The following is a 17,090-nucleotide window of genomic DNA, read 5'->3' as shown; positions in this document are numbered from 1 at the left end:
ATCACGATTGGGAGTTTGAACCCGCCGAAACATTGATCATTGTGGTGAAAAATTAATAAAAAGAGGGGCCACTTCCCCGACTGCAGATAGTGTGTGCGGATCCGTGAATTTCTGCTTTCACCAGGGGGCCAGGTCTAAATGGTGGAAAATCCGGTTATGAAAAAAACACCAATTGCATGTGTGCTACTGCCAAAAATCGGAGTAAATTCTGGGAAAACTGTTCTACTGTAATATCAAATGCTGATTCACATCGTTCCATCAAAAACTTTGGAAAGTGTGTGTGTGTGTGTGTGTGTGTGTGTATATATTTCGCCGGCGGGATGGCACTCGGATCGCTTAGTTTTCAGAAAACAAAGCGCTCAGAGTGCCATCCCGCCGGCGATTTACATTCTAACTGGTGGGAGGCAGTTTAGGAAGATTAGTCGCCACGAAGAAGAGGAGATTTGTCGCTGGGCAACTAATCTACCCGAATCGGAGCGTGTGCCCTGACCCTAAAAATGCAGGTCCCACTGCCAGAAAGCGGTTCCACAGTGCAGCACTGGCTCTTTCTGAAATCGCATGACCAGACAAAATGAACCAAGATGGCGCCTACACACCAATATTACAACTAAAAAAAAAAAATACACTTATTGCTTCAGGAATTACATTTTATATGATAAAGTGAATTATTTGCAGTGTAAACTGTGTAGTTTTAAATAAAAACGACACCAAAATATCATGACGGTATACAGCCTATATCATAAGCTTCCTTTGTCACCTTTATTATTCTTTAACTTGGAGCCTCTCTTTCAACAGAGATATCCCAATGAGCTTCTGATTATGTGATGGAGCCTCGGCAAATCTTACATTTTTATTAATATTACTTATTTTCCTTACCCCACCTCATGTACTATAGAAGTAGTATTCTGTTGCTGGCCATACATGCTCAGATTTGGTTGGGCTCTGGACAGTTTCTACCATATTGCCTGACTGTCTGGCAACGTCTGTCACATCAATTTTGACCGTTCATCCTGCTATTCTGTCAGTGGATGAAGACTAAACGTTTCACCTGCTGTTTTTTGGCGGTTGCATAGTGGATTGGCAGATGAACTGCAGCTCTCTGATAATTTGGGTGTTCCTGTGTATTGACACTTCACACATTCACACTGTTTGCCCTGTGGTCCCAAACCCAAAGGTTGGGTGGAGTATTGCTGCCTTAAAGGAGAATTCAACCCTTAACTAAAAAAAAAACCCCTACCATTCATAGATCCCCCCCCCCACCAGCCTAACTGCTAACCCAGAGAAATGCCCCTAACTTTTTACTTACCCCTCGGGGCAGATTCAGGGATCGCAGCCATCTTCTGGGTGTCCGGAGACTGGCGAAATGGCGCAGTTGGAGTGATTTCCTGGTTTGCTACAACTGCGCCAAAATAGATTGTCGAAGCACCAGAAGATGGCTGCCGTGAACTGCGATCCCTGAATCTGCACCGAGGGGAAAGTAAAAAGTTAGGGCCATTTACCCGGGGGGGGGCAGCAAGGCTGGGGGGGAGGAGGGAGGGGGGGTCTACGTAGAGTTTTTTTCTTTTACTTACGGGTTGAATTCTCCTTTAAGAAGAGAAGGGTTTGACGCTTATGGTTAATTCTGAATTACTGTAAACGTTTGTGTTTTCAGTACATTGGTTTTATGTGTTGTACCTTCAATAAATGCTAAATATTGGGGTGTAGGAATATATTCCGTCTCTCCAGATTTGCATCTGTAGGAATGAGTGGCTGTCACCTTTTCTTTTCTATACTTTTTTTTTCTTTTTTTTTTTTCAAAAAGCTTTATTGTAAACTTCCAACAATACAAAGCCTTAAATGCATTAACAATGCTGTTAATATAAAATAGAATAGTAACATATTTGTTATCACCACATTATTGCAGGTAAGTTTGTTTAACAAAGTGACCCTGATTGGTAGCAAGTGTCATTACTACTCTCTACTGAAGAGGTCTATGTATTGTGAAGAATGAATTAAGAGTGTGAATAGGGAAGAAGGTAAAGATAGAGAGGTAGGTAAAGGGGTGCAGCGGGGTGATGTGGGACTCGCTCCTTTTAATAGATATGCTTTGTAGATATCCGTTTCTTTGAATAGAAGCCATCGTAACCAGACAACCGAGAATCTAGCAAATTGATCCAGGCTGTGAGATGACATTTCCTCAAATCTATGTATTTCTGTGATTTTATTAAACCAGTCTTATGGTGGGGATATTTGTGGTTTTCCAGTGTAGCGGAATTAAAAGTTTTGCTGCATTCAGCAGTTCTAGGCCAGAATTGAAAGTTGCAATTGGTTGTGTATTGTGGAATAACAGGACTTGTGAAGGGTCTGCAGGTATAGTGACCCCCAGGATCTGACTAGTCAATGAGCATACCAGAAAATATTGTACATAGTACCTTTTTCTTTAGAGCAACGCCAGCAGTTGCCAAATGAGGTTTTATATATGTATTGTAGTTTAGATGGTGTATAATACCACCTAGTGACTATCTTGCAGTTTAGTTCTTGTATTCGGTAGCATCTCAAACTTTTAAGTAGTTTAGAGAACATATTTTCAATCTGTACTTCTCCCAGTTGGATATTTATATCTCTGGACCATCTGTTTATAAATTAAACTGACTTGGTTGACTCGGTTGTAGCATTTTGTACAAAAGAGAAATTACATGTCGTGGTGGTTCTTATAGTGAGCAGGCTATTTCAAATTGGGTAAGGTCTCGTCCTAAAGTGTGTGTTCTGTCACCTTTTGAAATGTTCCCCTTCAATTGAATAGAGTTTTACAATTATACCCCTTAAAGGGGTTGTTCACCTTTTGAGATAACTTTTAGTATGATGTAGAGTGATATTCTCAGACAATTTGTAATTGGTTTTCAGTTTTTATTATTTGTGGTTTATGAGTTAAGCTTTTTATTCAGCAGCTCTCCAGTTTGCAATTTCAGCTGGTTGCTAAAGGGTCTTGATTACCATAGCAACCATGCTTTGATATGAATAAGAGACTGGAATATGAATAGGAGAGACCTGAATAGAAAGATCAGTAATAAAAAGTAGCAATAACAATACATCTGTAGCCTTACAGAACGTTTGTTTTTTTTAGGTGGGGTCAGTGACCCCCATTTGAAAGCTGGAAAGAATCAGAAGAAGGCAAATAATTCAAAAACTATATAAAAAAATATATATAATGACCAATTGAAAAGATGCCTAGAATTGGCCATTCTATAGCATACCGAAAGTTAACTTAAAGGTGAACCCCGCCCCTCCCCTTTAATTGTGCTGTACTTAATGGGACTATGAGCCCTAATAAGCCCTCCCTTCTCTTCCACTCCCTGCTCCACTCTGCTCACTGCACTGTAGGACAGGAACCAATCAGCAGCTAGCAGGACCTGGTAGGGAACTGAGGCCTGTCTGTGCTTGTGTAACTTCAGGGCTGTGATTGGCTATCCCCCTCCTACTGTTCTGGCAGGAACCAATAGGACACTCCCACCCTTCATTTGAAACAGACCGGGACCTATAGGGAGCTCCAATAAAGGGGCTATTTATAAACATCATATTAATTTTTAGCACCATGTAAAAGCAACACCATATATCTCATAGTTGCCTACAAAATTAGGGTTTTTTCATTTATCCTATATGTCTCCTTTTAATGTGTTTTAGACTTGTAACATTTCTAAGCCTAGCAACCCTTGTCTGATAACCTTGACATGTTTGATAGTCCCAGAAGTATCCTAAATATGCAGTGGGTAGAATGTTGTGTAAAAATAAAAACCCAGCTGCTCTTGCAGGTGTTCCAATTGATTTTAAGAAATACACAGTATTTCTTGGTGTAAATTCAGATTCTCTGTATGTGCTTTTTTTTTTTTTTTTCTTGTGTAGTACATTTTGCTAACAGTTATCTGTTGTTACACAGGTGCAGGTACAGCAGTCACCACAGCAGGTAACAGGCCAACAGCTGTCGCCTCAACTAAGTGTTCATCCATCAAATGAGCAGTCAATTCAAGTACAAGTACAGATCCAGGGCTCAGGACAGTCGCAGACACAGCAATCAATGCAAAATCAGTCCCTGCATACCCAGAGCTCTTCTCAGATGCAAGTGGCTCAGATCCAGGTTCAACATGTTCAGCCCCCTGATATGCAGGATGATCACATGCAGCAGCAGCAGATCCAAGCACAGCTGGTGGCAGGACAGTCTGTGAGCAGCGGTATCCAGATACAAACACTTTCCCCTCCACCTACTCAGCAAGGCTCCCCACGGGAAGGGGAGCGCCGATCCAGCTCTTCGAGTGTCCTTCAGCCTGTAAAGAAACGCAAAGTGGACATGCCAATCACTTTGTCATATGCAATCTCAGGACAGCCTGTTGCCGCTGTTTTGGCAATTCCACAGGGGCAGCAACAGAGTTATGTGTCTCTGAGGCCAGACTTACTAACCGTAGACAGTGCTCATCTCTATGGGGCCACTGGGACCATTACAAGCCCAACAGGAGAGACGTGGACCATCCCAGTCTACTCTGCTAATGCCCGCAGTGATCTACAACAACAAAACATAACCCACATAGCCATCCCTCCAGAGGCCTACAATGCCGTCCATGTTACAGGTTCCCCCACTACTGTGGCGGCTGTAAAATTAGAAGAAGAGAAGGACAAAATGGTCAAAAATACACATGAAGAAGTGGTGCAGACTCTTGCAAATTCTCTCTTTCCTGCTCAGTTCATGAATGGGAATATCCACATTCCAGTGGCTGTACAGGCCGTGGCAGGGGCATACCAGAATACAGCACAGACTGTACATATCTGGGACCCTCAACAGCAAGTAACGCTACACGAGCAGGTTCAGCAGCAGCAGCAGCAACAACAACAACATCAGCTGCAGGTAATTTGTCTATTAGGAGTGAGTAAAGTATTGGTAGCGCATAGTGTGATGTACATAGCATCTGCCACCAGCAGGAATTAAACTTGTGTTTAAACAGTAAACTTTTAAAGGACAAGGAAAGTTAATCTAAAGAAGTAGCTAGAAATGTTGTACATGATGTTTTGCGCTTCTGTACCAGCCCAAGGCAACCACAGCCCTTTAGCAGTAAAGATCTGTGTCTCCAAAGATGCCCCAGTAGCTCCCCATCTTCTTTTCTGCTGATTCACTGCACATGCTCTGTGCTGCTGTCACTTACTGAGCTTAGGGACCCACTCACAGTATACAGTACACATAGAATAGAAATGTCACAATATAAGGCTGATTAGTAATTAATACATATAATTACTACATGGCAGCACAGAAACCAGTGCAATTAGCATCAGAATTTAATAATCAGCCCTGTAGCATCAGTTTATATTACAGACCAACCTCATTTTCTGCTGGATAATTAGTGACGACCCCTAAGCTTAGCTTCTCAACAGCTGCTCAGAGCCCACTGAGCATGTGAGTGTCACAGACACTTTTCAAGATGGTGACCCCCCGTGATATATAAAATGTAATTTTTAGGTCTATTAATTTTTAGGGTTTAGTTCTCCTTTAAGAACTTGTGCTTTGGGGCCCTGTTCATCACCAGCTTTCATCAGTTAGGGCCGCATTTGTTTGGTCTTTGCTCAAAATGTCCAAGTGGTTTAGGCTCTTGACAGTCGACTGTTTCATATCTTAAAACTGTGGTTATGTAAGGGTTATTTATTAAAGATCGAATGTTAAGAGTTTTTTATAGCTTGAATGAACTTCACAAATCGAATGATATCTTATTTAAGAAAAAAGATTGAATGGAAGAAACTCTATTCAGCGAGTTCAAGTTGCGAAACCTGAAAAATCAAATTAATCGAGTTTTCGGCAAAAAAACCCTTGAATCGCTCAAATTGATAGTTTTGTGGCGAAATCCTCAAAAAAACCTCATACATCTCAAAGGCTATTAACATCTTTAAATGGTTCACAGGACCTCTGCCATTGACTCCTACATGACCTCGACAGGTGTTGGCTGGTGTATTTTCTAGGGATGCACCGAATCCAGTATTTTGGTTTTAGCCGAACTTCCGAATCCTTTGCCAAAGATTTGGCCGAATACCAAACCAAATCCTAAATGGGAAGGGGAAACTTTTTTTACTTCCTTGTTTTGTGACAAGTCACGCAATTTACCTCCCTGCCCCTAATTTGCATATGCAAATTAGGGTTCGGCCAGGCAGAGGGATTAGGCTGAATCCAAATCCTGCTGAAAAAGGCAGAATCCCAAACCAAATCCTGTATTCGGTGCACCCTTAATATTTTGGATTCAAGCTATTTCCAGGGTTGGGATATAATGAATCTAGAAAAATTCATTTTTTAACCTGAAAATTTCAGTTTTGACCAAAAAATAACCTTGAAAACTTGAATTTCCGTGGAAAACACAACTCGAACCTTCATAAATAACCACCATAATGTACTTGTGACACAGCACTAAAATGTTATTAAAGGTGCCTTGTTCTCAATAGCAACCAATCAGCAGGTAGTTTTTCATATTTGAAAGTAAGCTTCAAGGTTTGTAGCTATGGGTTACTAGACTTGGACAAGCGTTCTTTTATATATTACTATTGAACATGTTTCTTAAAGGTGTGGTTCAGCTTTTAGTTAACTTTTTAGTATGTTATAGAATGGCCAGTTCTGAGCAATTTTTCAATTGGTCTTCTTTATTTTTTTTAAACGTAGTTTTTAATGATTACCCTTTTTCTTCTGACTCTGCCTGGCAGGCCAAATAAAATATGAAGTCAAATTAACCCTATTGGCTAGGGCATATATTTTTCATACATCCACAAGATAGACCGATTCAGCAGCTTATCTGCCCTTGTAGGGGGCATTCCGATCGATATCAGGCAGGTTTGATTTTTGGAGATCGAGGACTAGTTGATGCGGTTCTCGTCCTGTTTGCTCCTATTTCCTTCGTTGTAATCCAATATTTTGGCCCTAAGCCCGAACGATCAGATTTACCCAATATCCCCCTGCCTTTGGTGATCATATCGGGTTAAGATCCATTCGTTTGGCAACCCTGCGCATCGAGCAGATCTTATGGTTTATGGCCACCTTAATTCAATCAGTCTGATCTATTCAACCTATTTGAATTAAAAGACTTGACAACGACATCCCTTCTACATGTATGATTTGCTGGAAAGTGCATATATATAACAATGGCTTGCCAATTCCATAATCAGTGTTCAGTTTTATTACTGCAAGAATGAATTAAAATTTCTAGCATTAGGCCTTTAGTTTGCCACATACATGAAACCTAGTCCAGTTGAGTCATTTCCCTTGACTGTGCGGCACCCAAACAAGTGCTTTCTGAAGTTTGTTCACACCCGAGATAATGGCCAGATGGGAAACGCTGGTTGCACAATGAAGCATATTGCCATGTTATAAGCACATCATCCCACCAAGTACATTATGGCTCTGAAATGTCATATTTCTCAACGTCAGCTTGGGGGACACAGGGACAATGGGGTATAGCTAGTACCATTAGGAGGCAGGACACAACTACAAAAAAGACAACTGGCTCCTCCCCCACTGGCTATACCCCCAGCAGGCTGGAGAAGAGCTCAGTTTTAGTTGTGTCCTCAGGAGGTTAGGACAGAAGAATTTTTTATTTTATTATTTAGTCAGTTTTTGCTGACACCAGGGGGTTGCTGGAACCTTTACACTGCGTAAAGTACCTCATTGGCACCTTCCAACGTGGGACCTGTCTCTGGGGTCACAGGTGTTTCACACAGACCACCCAGCCAATTCCTCTCCTTCCCTTACAGATGGAGACCAGGCTGGCCGGCAGACAGTACTGGGAGAGCGGTCTCCAGGACAGGTAAGTCCCAATGGGCTCTCTCTCCCCCTTTTTCCTTCTCCCTCCCCTATCCATGGAGGGCAGAATGGATTTTTTCCTCAGCCCCTAGCAGCCTCATTGGAGAGGTGAGAGGGGGGTTTTCCTGGCTCTGCGCTTCCCCTTAAGCCTCTCGAGCAGGGAGGGGGTTCCCCTACAGGATTCTACTAGTGGAGCGCACGGGTCTCCTACCACATACGCGGCTCGCCAAGCAGCCGCAGTGATCTTCCCTATGCGCTCTGATGCGGTTAGATGCGCTCCGCATGCGCACAGTACAGACGGGCGCCATTTTCTTAGGATAGGCGCCTTTCTTTCTCCCTGTTGCGGAAGTAAATGCCCGCGGTTTTGTGATCTCGCGCGATCCTAAGCGCGCTCCTCTACCTAGCGGCCGCCATTTTGGATCACACACAGGGGAATATCCACGCTGCTCCCAGACTGCTATACTCTGGAGCGGAGACACAGGGCACCACTGCAGGATTGACAACTGATCCTCCTACTACTGCAGCTAAGTGTCAGGCATTACTGGGTTATTCCCCCAGGCATTCCCACTTGCAAAAATTTTTCACTATGTCTGAGGGACCCAGTGCTAGCCTTTTTTCTAGGGGGGCAACCTCAGCCCTGGTCACTTTTCTGTCGTGTGCCAAATGCCGCAAACATTTGCCCTCAGGGCACAAATCTCCTCTATGCAACCAGTGCACTACACTGCAGGTTTCTGAACCCTCACCACCTTCTCCACCTCTGGTGAATCAGGCGGCACAGGGGGATCCCTCAGTATCTAGCCCTGAAGCTTCTCCACACAGAGTACAGGCAGCACCTGAGTGGGCAGCCCAATTGGCCACAGGCATTCCTAAACTAGCGCAGTCACTAGACAAACTGCTCTCTCGCCTGGACACTCATAAACCTAGACCCTCCAAACGCAGGGCCCCCTCCCCATCTGAAGATGACAGCGACTCTCCTCCTAGGATCTTTTCACCTCCTGATTCCGGGGACGAACAAGATCATTCTGATGGGGAGCTTCTTTCAGATTCAGACCAAGATGATTCTAGAATTTCCTCTGACACTGTGGACTCTCTTATTTCCTCGGTGCTAGAAACCCTCCACCTTCAGGAACCGGAGGTCCGTGCGGAGTCTTCAAAATCTCTCTTCAAGCGACGCAATAAGACTTCACCTATGTTTCCGTCCCACAACCAGCTTGATCAAATTATCCAACAAGAATGGGACAAACCCGAGAGGCGTTTTCAAACAAACCGTCGTTTCCTAAGGCTGTATCCTTTTCCACCTGAGCTTACTGAAAAATGGGCTTCTCCTCCATCCGTGGACGCCCCAGTGTCCCGCCTCTCTAAGAACACGGCCTTACCAGTCCCTGACGCGTCCTCCTTCAAGGACTCTATGGACAAGAAGTTAGAGAGTTTGCTACGCTCTTCATTCGCAGCTTCCGGGTCCTCGTTGAGACCAGTCCTGGCTACAGCATGGGTAAGCCGAGCCATACAATCCTGGGCTGACACTCTCCTCACCGCTATTGCGGACGGAGCACCACGTCACGAACTCGCTCAGTTGGCATCTCAAATCAAGGAAGCCAATGACTACATGTGTGAAGCCTCACTTGACGCCACTCAAGCTATCAGCAGAGCCTCCGCTCTCTCGGTGGCAGCCCGCAGATCCTTATGGATGAAACTATGGTCAGCTGACCTTTCCTCTAAGAAGTCCCTGACTTCCATTCCGTTCAAGGGGAAGCTCCTTTTCGGTCCTGACCTTGATAAAATCATTAGTCAAGCTACCGGGGGTAAAAGCACCCTTCTTCCCCAACCTAAAGCACGTCCCTCCTTTCGGAAGAACAAGTTTTTTCGTGGCTCTCAGACCAAGAGCGCGAGATCTTCTCCCCCGAGGCACTCCTTTTCGAACAAGGGCCGTTTCGGCAACAAGCATCGAACTCCCTGGCAGAACCGAAAACACTCTTCAAAGCCCACCGACAAGACTGCCTCCGCATGACGCCGTCCTTCCCGGGCCGAATTGTATAGGGGGAAGATTGTCCCACTATGCAGACACGTGGGTATCTCTTGTTCAGGACACCTGGATTCACGAGGTGGTTTCTCAAGGCTACCATCTAGAGTTCTCGTCTCTTCCACCTCACCGATTCTTCATGTCAAGACTCCCTCAAGAATCGGGCAAACGTACAGCTTTTCAGAGGGCCATTTCCAACCTCCTCCTAGCAGGCGTGATTACTCCTGTCCCCCCAGACGAACACTTCACGGGCTACTACTCAAACCTGTTCATAGTCCCCAAAAAGGACGGCTCTGTCCGGCCGATCCTAGACTTAAAGGAACTGAACAAGCTCATTCGTCCGAGAAGGTTCAAGATGGAATCCCTCCGATCTGTCATTGCGGCGATGTCCCCAGGGCAATTCCTAATGTCTCTCGACATAAAAGACGCTTATCTTCATGTTCCCATTTTCCCTCCTCATCAGAGATACTTGCGCTTTGCCTTCCAAAGTTTCCACTACCAATTCACAAGTCTACCATTCGGCCTCACTTCGGCTCCCCGGGTCTTCACGAAGATCATGGCGGCTGCCACTGCTCTGATCCGCAACGAGGGGATCTCCATCACCCCGTATCTCGACGACCTTTTGATCAAGGCGCCTTCGCCCCAGGAGGCTCAGCGGTCCCTTCAGGTCTCCATGACGAAGCTACGGGAACTAGGTTGGGTTCTCAACCTACGAAAATCCTCTCTAATCCCCAGTCAATCCATGAACTTTCTAGGCATGAACTTCAATACTCTGACCCAGAGGATCTCCCTCCCTCAGGAGAAGATTGTTCATCTCCAGGCCCTGGTTCGGTCACTGCTGCAGAAGCCCAAACATCCCGTGAGGTTCTGCATGAAAGTACTGGGTGTCATGGTTTCCACCATAGAAGCAGTCCCCTTCGCCCAATTTCATCTCCGGGAGCTCCAGTGGAACATTCTCAGCACCTGGAGACGGAAATCCCTACTACAAGAGATACTCCTCTCTCCTCAAACTCGGACGTCCCTTCCGTGGTGGCTCAACACCACTCACCTCTCAAGGGGAAAACACCTCGGGGACCCCAGTTGGCGCATTCTCACAACAGACGCAAGTCTCTTCGGTTGGGGCGCAGTGCTCGAAGGCAGGTCGGCCCAAGGGCAGTGGAACCTCACAGAAACGACGTTGCAGATCAATCTCCTCGAGATCCGTGCAATTCGCCTGGGCCTCATCCACTGGCAGCAGGACCTGACGGGGCAGGCGGTGAAGATACAGTCGGACAACTCCACGGCGGTGGCCTACATCAACCACCAGGGCGGCACAAGGAGCAGGGCGGCTCTAAGCGAGATAAAGATCATCTTCCAGTGGGCCGAGAATCACAGCGTACAGCTGTCCGCCATCTTCATACCGGGACTGCTGAACTGGGAAGCCGACTTCCTAAGCAGGCAATCCCTGGACCCAGGCGAGTGGTCACTAAAGGACGAAGTATTCCAGGAAATAACTTCCAGATGGGGCAATCCAGAGGTGGACCTCATGGCGACCAGGCACAACAGAAAGGTACCAACCTTCCTAGCTCGTTACAGAGACCCACTGGCCCTAAACGTGGACGCTCTGACGGCCAACTGGCCCTTTCGCCTGGCGTATGCCTTTCCTCCCACTCCTCTCATTCCCAGAACGATCAGAAAGCTTCAAAGGGAAAGGTCCACCCTCATCCTCATAGCACCGAGGTGGCCTCGACGAGCATGGTTCACAGACCTTCTCAACCTCTCCGTCGCAGAACCGTGGCCTCTGCCTCTTCTTCCAGACCTTCTCACTCAGGGTCCAATCCTACACCCGAATCCGACCTACCTCAACTTGACGGCGTGGCTCTTGAGACCAAGATTCTAATTCAGAAGGGATTTTCAAGGGCCGTGGCACGCACTATGTGTGCGGCACGGAAGCCAGTTTCAGCCAGGGCCTATCACAGGGTCTGGTCCACCTACCGTCAATGGTGTTTCACTCGCAAGGTTAACTTCCGGCTTTTTTCTCTACCATCTCTACTGGAGTTCCTGCAGGAGGGCCTTTCACTTGGACTGTCTTTGGGTTCCCTCAAATCTCAAATATCGGCTCTATCCGTACTTTTCCAGAAAAGACTTGCTCTGCTTCCTGACGTCAAAACCTTCATGCAAGGAGTGGCTCATGTGACTCCGCCTGTCAGGGCTCCCACACCTACCTGGGACCTGACGTTAGTGCTCCGGGCTCTTCAACTTCCTCCCTTTGAACCCCTGGGGTCGGTGGCCATTCAGTTCCTGACCTGGAAAACTGGTTTTCTCCTGGCTATTGCTACAGCAAGACGGGTTTCTGAGATCAGCGCTCTTTCCTACAAGTCGCCTTACCTTGTCTTCCACCATGACAGAGCGGTCCTTCGTACCATACCATCCTTCCTACCTAAGGTGGTCTCAGAATTTCATATAAACCAAGAGATCGTGGTTCCTTCCTTCTGCCCATCTCCAGCAAACCAGAAGGAAAGGGCACTGCACACTCTGGATCCTGTGCGGGCCTTGAAGTTTTATCTCTTCAGAGTTCAGGACTTCCGCAAATCCGATTCCCTGCTGGTACTTCCCTCAGGCTCACGTCGAGGCGCATCGGCTACCAAACAATCCATCTCTCGCTGGATCAAACAAGCTATACAAGGTGCATACAAAGCCCGGGGTCAAACACCTCCGTCCAGGGTCACTGCCCATTCGACCAGGGGTGTGAGTACGTCCTGGGCCTTCAGAAACCAGGCATCAGCTGAACAGCTGTGCAAAGCGGCAACTTGGACATCTGTCCACTCGTTTGCAAAATTTTATCATTTTGACACCTTTGCGGCATCTGACACTCGCTTTGGCAGAAAAGTGCTTCAGGCCGCGGTGGCTGACACCACGTAAGCCTCTTTTTTCCCACCCGGTTGTTAGGGGACAGCTTTGGTACGTCCCCATTGTCCCTGTGTCCCCCAAGCTGACGTTGAGAAAAGGAGATTTTGTGTACTCACCGTTAAATCCTTTTCTCTTCAGTCACTTGGGGGACACAGGGCTTCCCTCCCTGGATTGAGGCTTTCACTTACGTCAGACAAGTTCCCTTTTCTTGTTAACTGTTATTGGCTTTTTTGAAAAGTTTTTACTTAGTTATGTAATATCCTGTTGACTTTGGTACAAACTGAGCTCTTCTCCAGCCTGCTGGGGGTATAGCCAGTGGGGGAGGAGCCAGTTGTCTTTTTTGTAGTTGTGTCCTGCCTCCTAATGGTACTAGCTATACCCCATTGTCCCTGTGTCCCCCAAGTGACTGAAGAGAAAAGGATTTAACGGTGAGTACACAAAATCTCCTTTTTGCAAAACTGATACACTGCTTCGTTTCGAAGGGGTAGTTTGCCTTGGTAAGGTTATTTTTTTTTAGCAACTTTCCAGTTGGTCGTAAATTTTTTTTTTTTTTTTTTTACAGTTTCTGAATTATTTGCCTGACCTTGACAGCCAAATATCTGTTTCTCTTTGCGTGTACCATCTTATTGTGACTTTTATTGCTTATCTTTCTAATCAGGCCTGTCTTATTCCTTTGTTTCCCATTCAAATCACCACCTGGTTGCTAGGAGTAAATTACAGATAACTGTAAATATTCAAAACTGAGTAGTGATTTAAAAAATTTGCAATGAATCCTCATTTTTTTTTTTTTTTTAATTATTTAGCATTTTGTTTACAAGCTCTCCAAATTTATTAGTGGACTACCAATTTAAGATAAGGAATAGGGATGCACCAAATCCAGTATTTTGTATTCGGCTGAACCCCCGAATCCTTTATGAAAGATTCTGTCTAATACTGAACCAAATCCTAATTTGGCTGGATTCGGTGCATCCCTAATAAGGAATGTACACATTCTTATTAATGTATGGGGTGTGTATATTTTATAAATATAAAAAAAAGCTCCCCCTAGTGTAGATTGCACCAGGTATTACTTCTATTTAAAACACATAAATAGAAAATTCAGCTTTTTGCACAATCACTTAGACAAAAGGTGGGTGATATGGCATTTATGTACTCCCTATTGGAGCATGCTTTAGAGTCGTGTTTTATATTGGGGGTTTTTTTCTCTCACTCTCTCTGATCAGTTTCTGAAACTGGCACATTGACAGACTTTATTGGCTTCCAACTCAGTCAGGAATTTGAAGCCAGTGTCCACTTGAGTAATGGCTGCCTCGAAACCTGAAATATGCTTATTATTCCTCTAATCTTGAAGGAGAAGGAAAGTCTCAATCACTGGTGGTGCAAATTTTAGACCACCCCCTAGTGATTGTAATCGCTCACCTGATGCCCTGGGCCAGTGCTCCTTTTAGCAGTACTTTTTTGTGAGCAGCACAATGGATCTTTGGGAAGTATACTTAAAGGAGCAGTGACATCAGTGTTTTAAATAAAAAAAAATATGTATAAAATATAATGCAGTGTTGCCCTGCACTGGTAAAACTGCGGTTTGCTTCAGAAATACTACTATTGTTTATATAAATAAGCTGCTGAGTAGCAATGGGGGCAGCCATTCAAAGGAGAAAAAGCTCAGGTTACACAGCAGATAAGATCTGTAGAACATAATGGTGTTGTCTGTTATCCACTATTTATCCTGTGCCGTATAGACTTTTTCAATTTCCGCCATTGCTACACAGCAGCTTGTTTATATGAACTATACTAGTGTTTCTGAAACACACACACATTTTACCAGTGCAGGGCAACACTACATGATATGTTAATTAGTTTAAAACACTTACATTTTTTGACGACACTACTCCTTTAAATGTGGGAGCTGGTTTATGAAAGCCACATTACTACCACTGATATATCTAAATGGCTGTTGGCAGGGCTGTACCAGTTCTCCAGGTGGTTGATTTTCAGTCTAATGGATGGTATTAAATCTGTAACTTCTGGGTTTGCTGATTCCTGAATACAAGGCATGTTTAAGTAGATGTATGTACTATATTTGGCTAAGCAGCAGGATGAAAAGATAAATAAATGTTTTTAAAGGACCAGTAACGCCAAGATTAAAATGCCTTGTTCTCTCCTGTACATGTAACAATGTTTTTCTTTCAAGCAGAGATTGTTTTTTTTTATCGTATTATGTTTACTAACAGTTGGCCAGGCCATTGGGAAGTTCTTATACACAGGCCAATAGTTTACTGACTCAGGTCTGAGTTGGCAGCTTTCATCACCTTTTAGATAAAGGATAATTATGATCTGCTCCAGAAAGCAAAAGTTCTGCCAAAAGAGCTGCTAGAGCATCATTTCAAGTGATCATTCTATGGCATTTTCATATCCTGCCATTACTTGCCCTTTTAATTTGAGGTTGTGTTCCCCTTCAAAGAGGTATGCACTAAATATGTAATTATTGGATACATATTCAATCCTCCCCAAATCTGTACCCTAATTTACATAATTGCATTAAAAAAAATCTCCCAGAGCTTTCATGTGACTTGGACTTGTCCCATGAAGTTGGTGCATATCCCTACCATCAAATCATGGTATAAGTTACCTTAGTAGGTGCATGGAAGACTAAAGCCATTTTATGACCATTAAAGTGGTAGTTCATCATCGAGTTAACTTTTAGTATGATGTAGAGCAGGGCTGTCCAACTGGCGGCCCACGACTCCCCTTTGTGTGTCCCCCACATTAAAGTCTGCCGGCTGTGACTGCTTACCTTGTTTACACTTTAAAGGGTATCACTACAGAGATTAACTCGCCCCTGCATTGTTTACACCTCAAATTCAGACTGTAAACTCCAGCATTGTTCAAATTTATAACACCTCTATTGTTCACAACACTAAAGTCCTGTACTGTTCACACCTTAGACCCAGACTGAAAGTGCCCACATTGTTCACCTGTTCGTAGCACAGTATGAACTGTTCATTTTAGAGTTGTCCTGATAGGTTTCCCTGTCTCCTGCTCTATTCTGCCTTCTCTATGCCCCCTGTGTGTGCCATACTCTTCCTGCCCTATGCTCCCTGTGTGTGCCATACTCTGCTTGCCCTATTCTCATGGGTGTGCCAAACTCTGTCTCTGTGTGCCATACGGTAATCTGCCTGCCCTATGCTTCCTGTGTGTGCCATATTCTGCCTACCCTATGCGCCTTGTGTGTGTAATACTCTGCTTGTCTTATGCTCCCTGGGTTTCCCTGACCACACCCGACCTTAACCCACCCTGCACTGACCCGCCCACACCCGCTTCCGGGGGTCCTTTTATAGAACCGCGCCACCCCGTATATGATGTCACAATAGGGGTGGGGCAAGCAGACTCTAGAGTATAAAACAGGAAGTCGGATGCCGGCATTTGAAGGCGGTGGGCGGGGGGAGCAGGAAAATAGCTCAGCCCGCCACCCGCAAGGAGCACTGTGAGGTCAACCCGAACCTGCCCGACCCGCGTGTATCAGGTTGGCCGCATATCACTACCATGCTCTGCCTGCCCTATTCTCCTTGGGTGTGCCAAACTCGTCTGTGTGTGCCAAACTCTGTCTGTGTGTGCCATTCTCTGCCTGCCCTATGCTCCCTACCTGCACCCGCCCCACCATTCCCCCTCTATTTATAGACCCGTGCCCGCCGTTATGTCACAGAAGGGGTGGAGTGAGTCTATAAATTTAGGGGCAGAAAGCCAGCAGCCTGCCCGCATTTCACTGCTAGTTACCGTTTCTACTTTCAAGTACTTTTAACTTTTCAGAAATGTTCTGTACTGTGCATGCAAATCTGAAAGTCTGTCTTAAGGTGCAGGGTATACCTGGGAGGCCGAGTAATAATGTCTGTCCCCCTCCTGCAGAAAATTCCCCCAGGTTCCTTTTTAAACAAGAGGAGCTCTTAAAGGAAAACTATACCCCCAAAATGAACACTTAAGCAACAGATAGTTCATATCATATTAAGTGGCATATTAAAGAATCTTGCCAAACTGGAATATATATTTAAGTAAATATTGCCCTTTTAAATCTCTTGCCTTGAGCCACCATTTCGTGATGGTCTGTGTGCTGCATCAGAGATCACCTGACCAGAAATATTACAACTCTAACTGTAACAGGAAGAAGTGAGGAAGCAAAAGACACAACTCTGTCTGTTAATTGGCTCATGTGACCTTACATGTATGGTTTGTTGGTTTGTTTGTGAGTACAGTGAATCCTACAATCCCAGGGGGCGGCCCTTATTTTTTTAAAATGGCAATTTTCTATTTATGATTACCCAATGGCACATACTACTAGAAAAGTATATTATTATGAAAATGGTTTATTTACGTGAAGCAGGATTTTACATA

General features: G+C 45.0%; 1 protein-coding gene across 4 annotated transcripts in view; it reads left to right on the top strand.

Annotated features, from left to right (window-relative positions):
* The window catches only part of qrich1.L (glutamine-rich 1 L homeolog), a 43,718-nt gene that overhangs the window by 8,840 nt on the left and 17,788 nt on the right, over nucleotides 1-17,090 (top strand). For all 4 annotated transcript variants that reach the window (NM_001091047.1, XM_018256595.2, XM_018256593.2 and 1 more), the window contains 1 exon segment: nucleotides 3,914-4,873. In NM_001091047.1, the coding sequence (NP_001084516.1) occupies nucleotides 3,914-4,873 (960 nt within the window).

The sequence above is a fragment of the Xenopus laevis genome, chromosome 4L (assembly GCF_017654675.1).
Source record: "Xenopus laevis strain J_2021 chromosome 4L, Xenopus_laevis_v10.1, whole genome shotgun sequence".
NCBI lineage: Eukaryota > Metazoa > Chordata > Amphibia > Anura > Pipidae > Xenopus > Xenopus laevis.
Note: the sequence above shows the minus strand (reverse complement) of the source record. Positions and strands in the feature narration are given on the sequence as shown.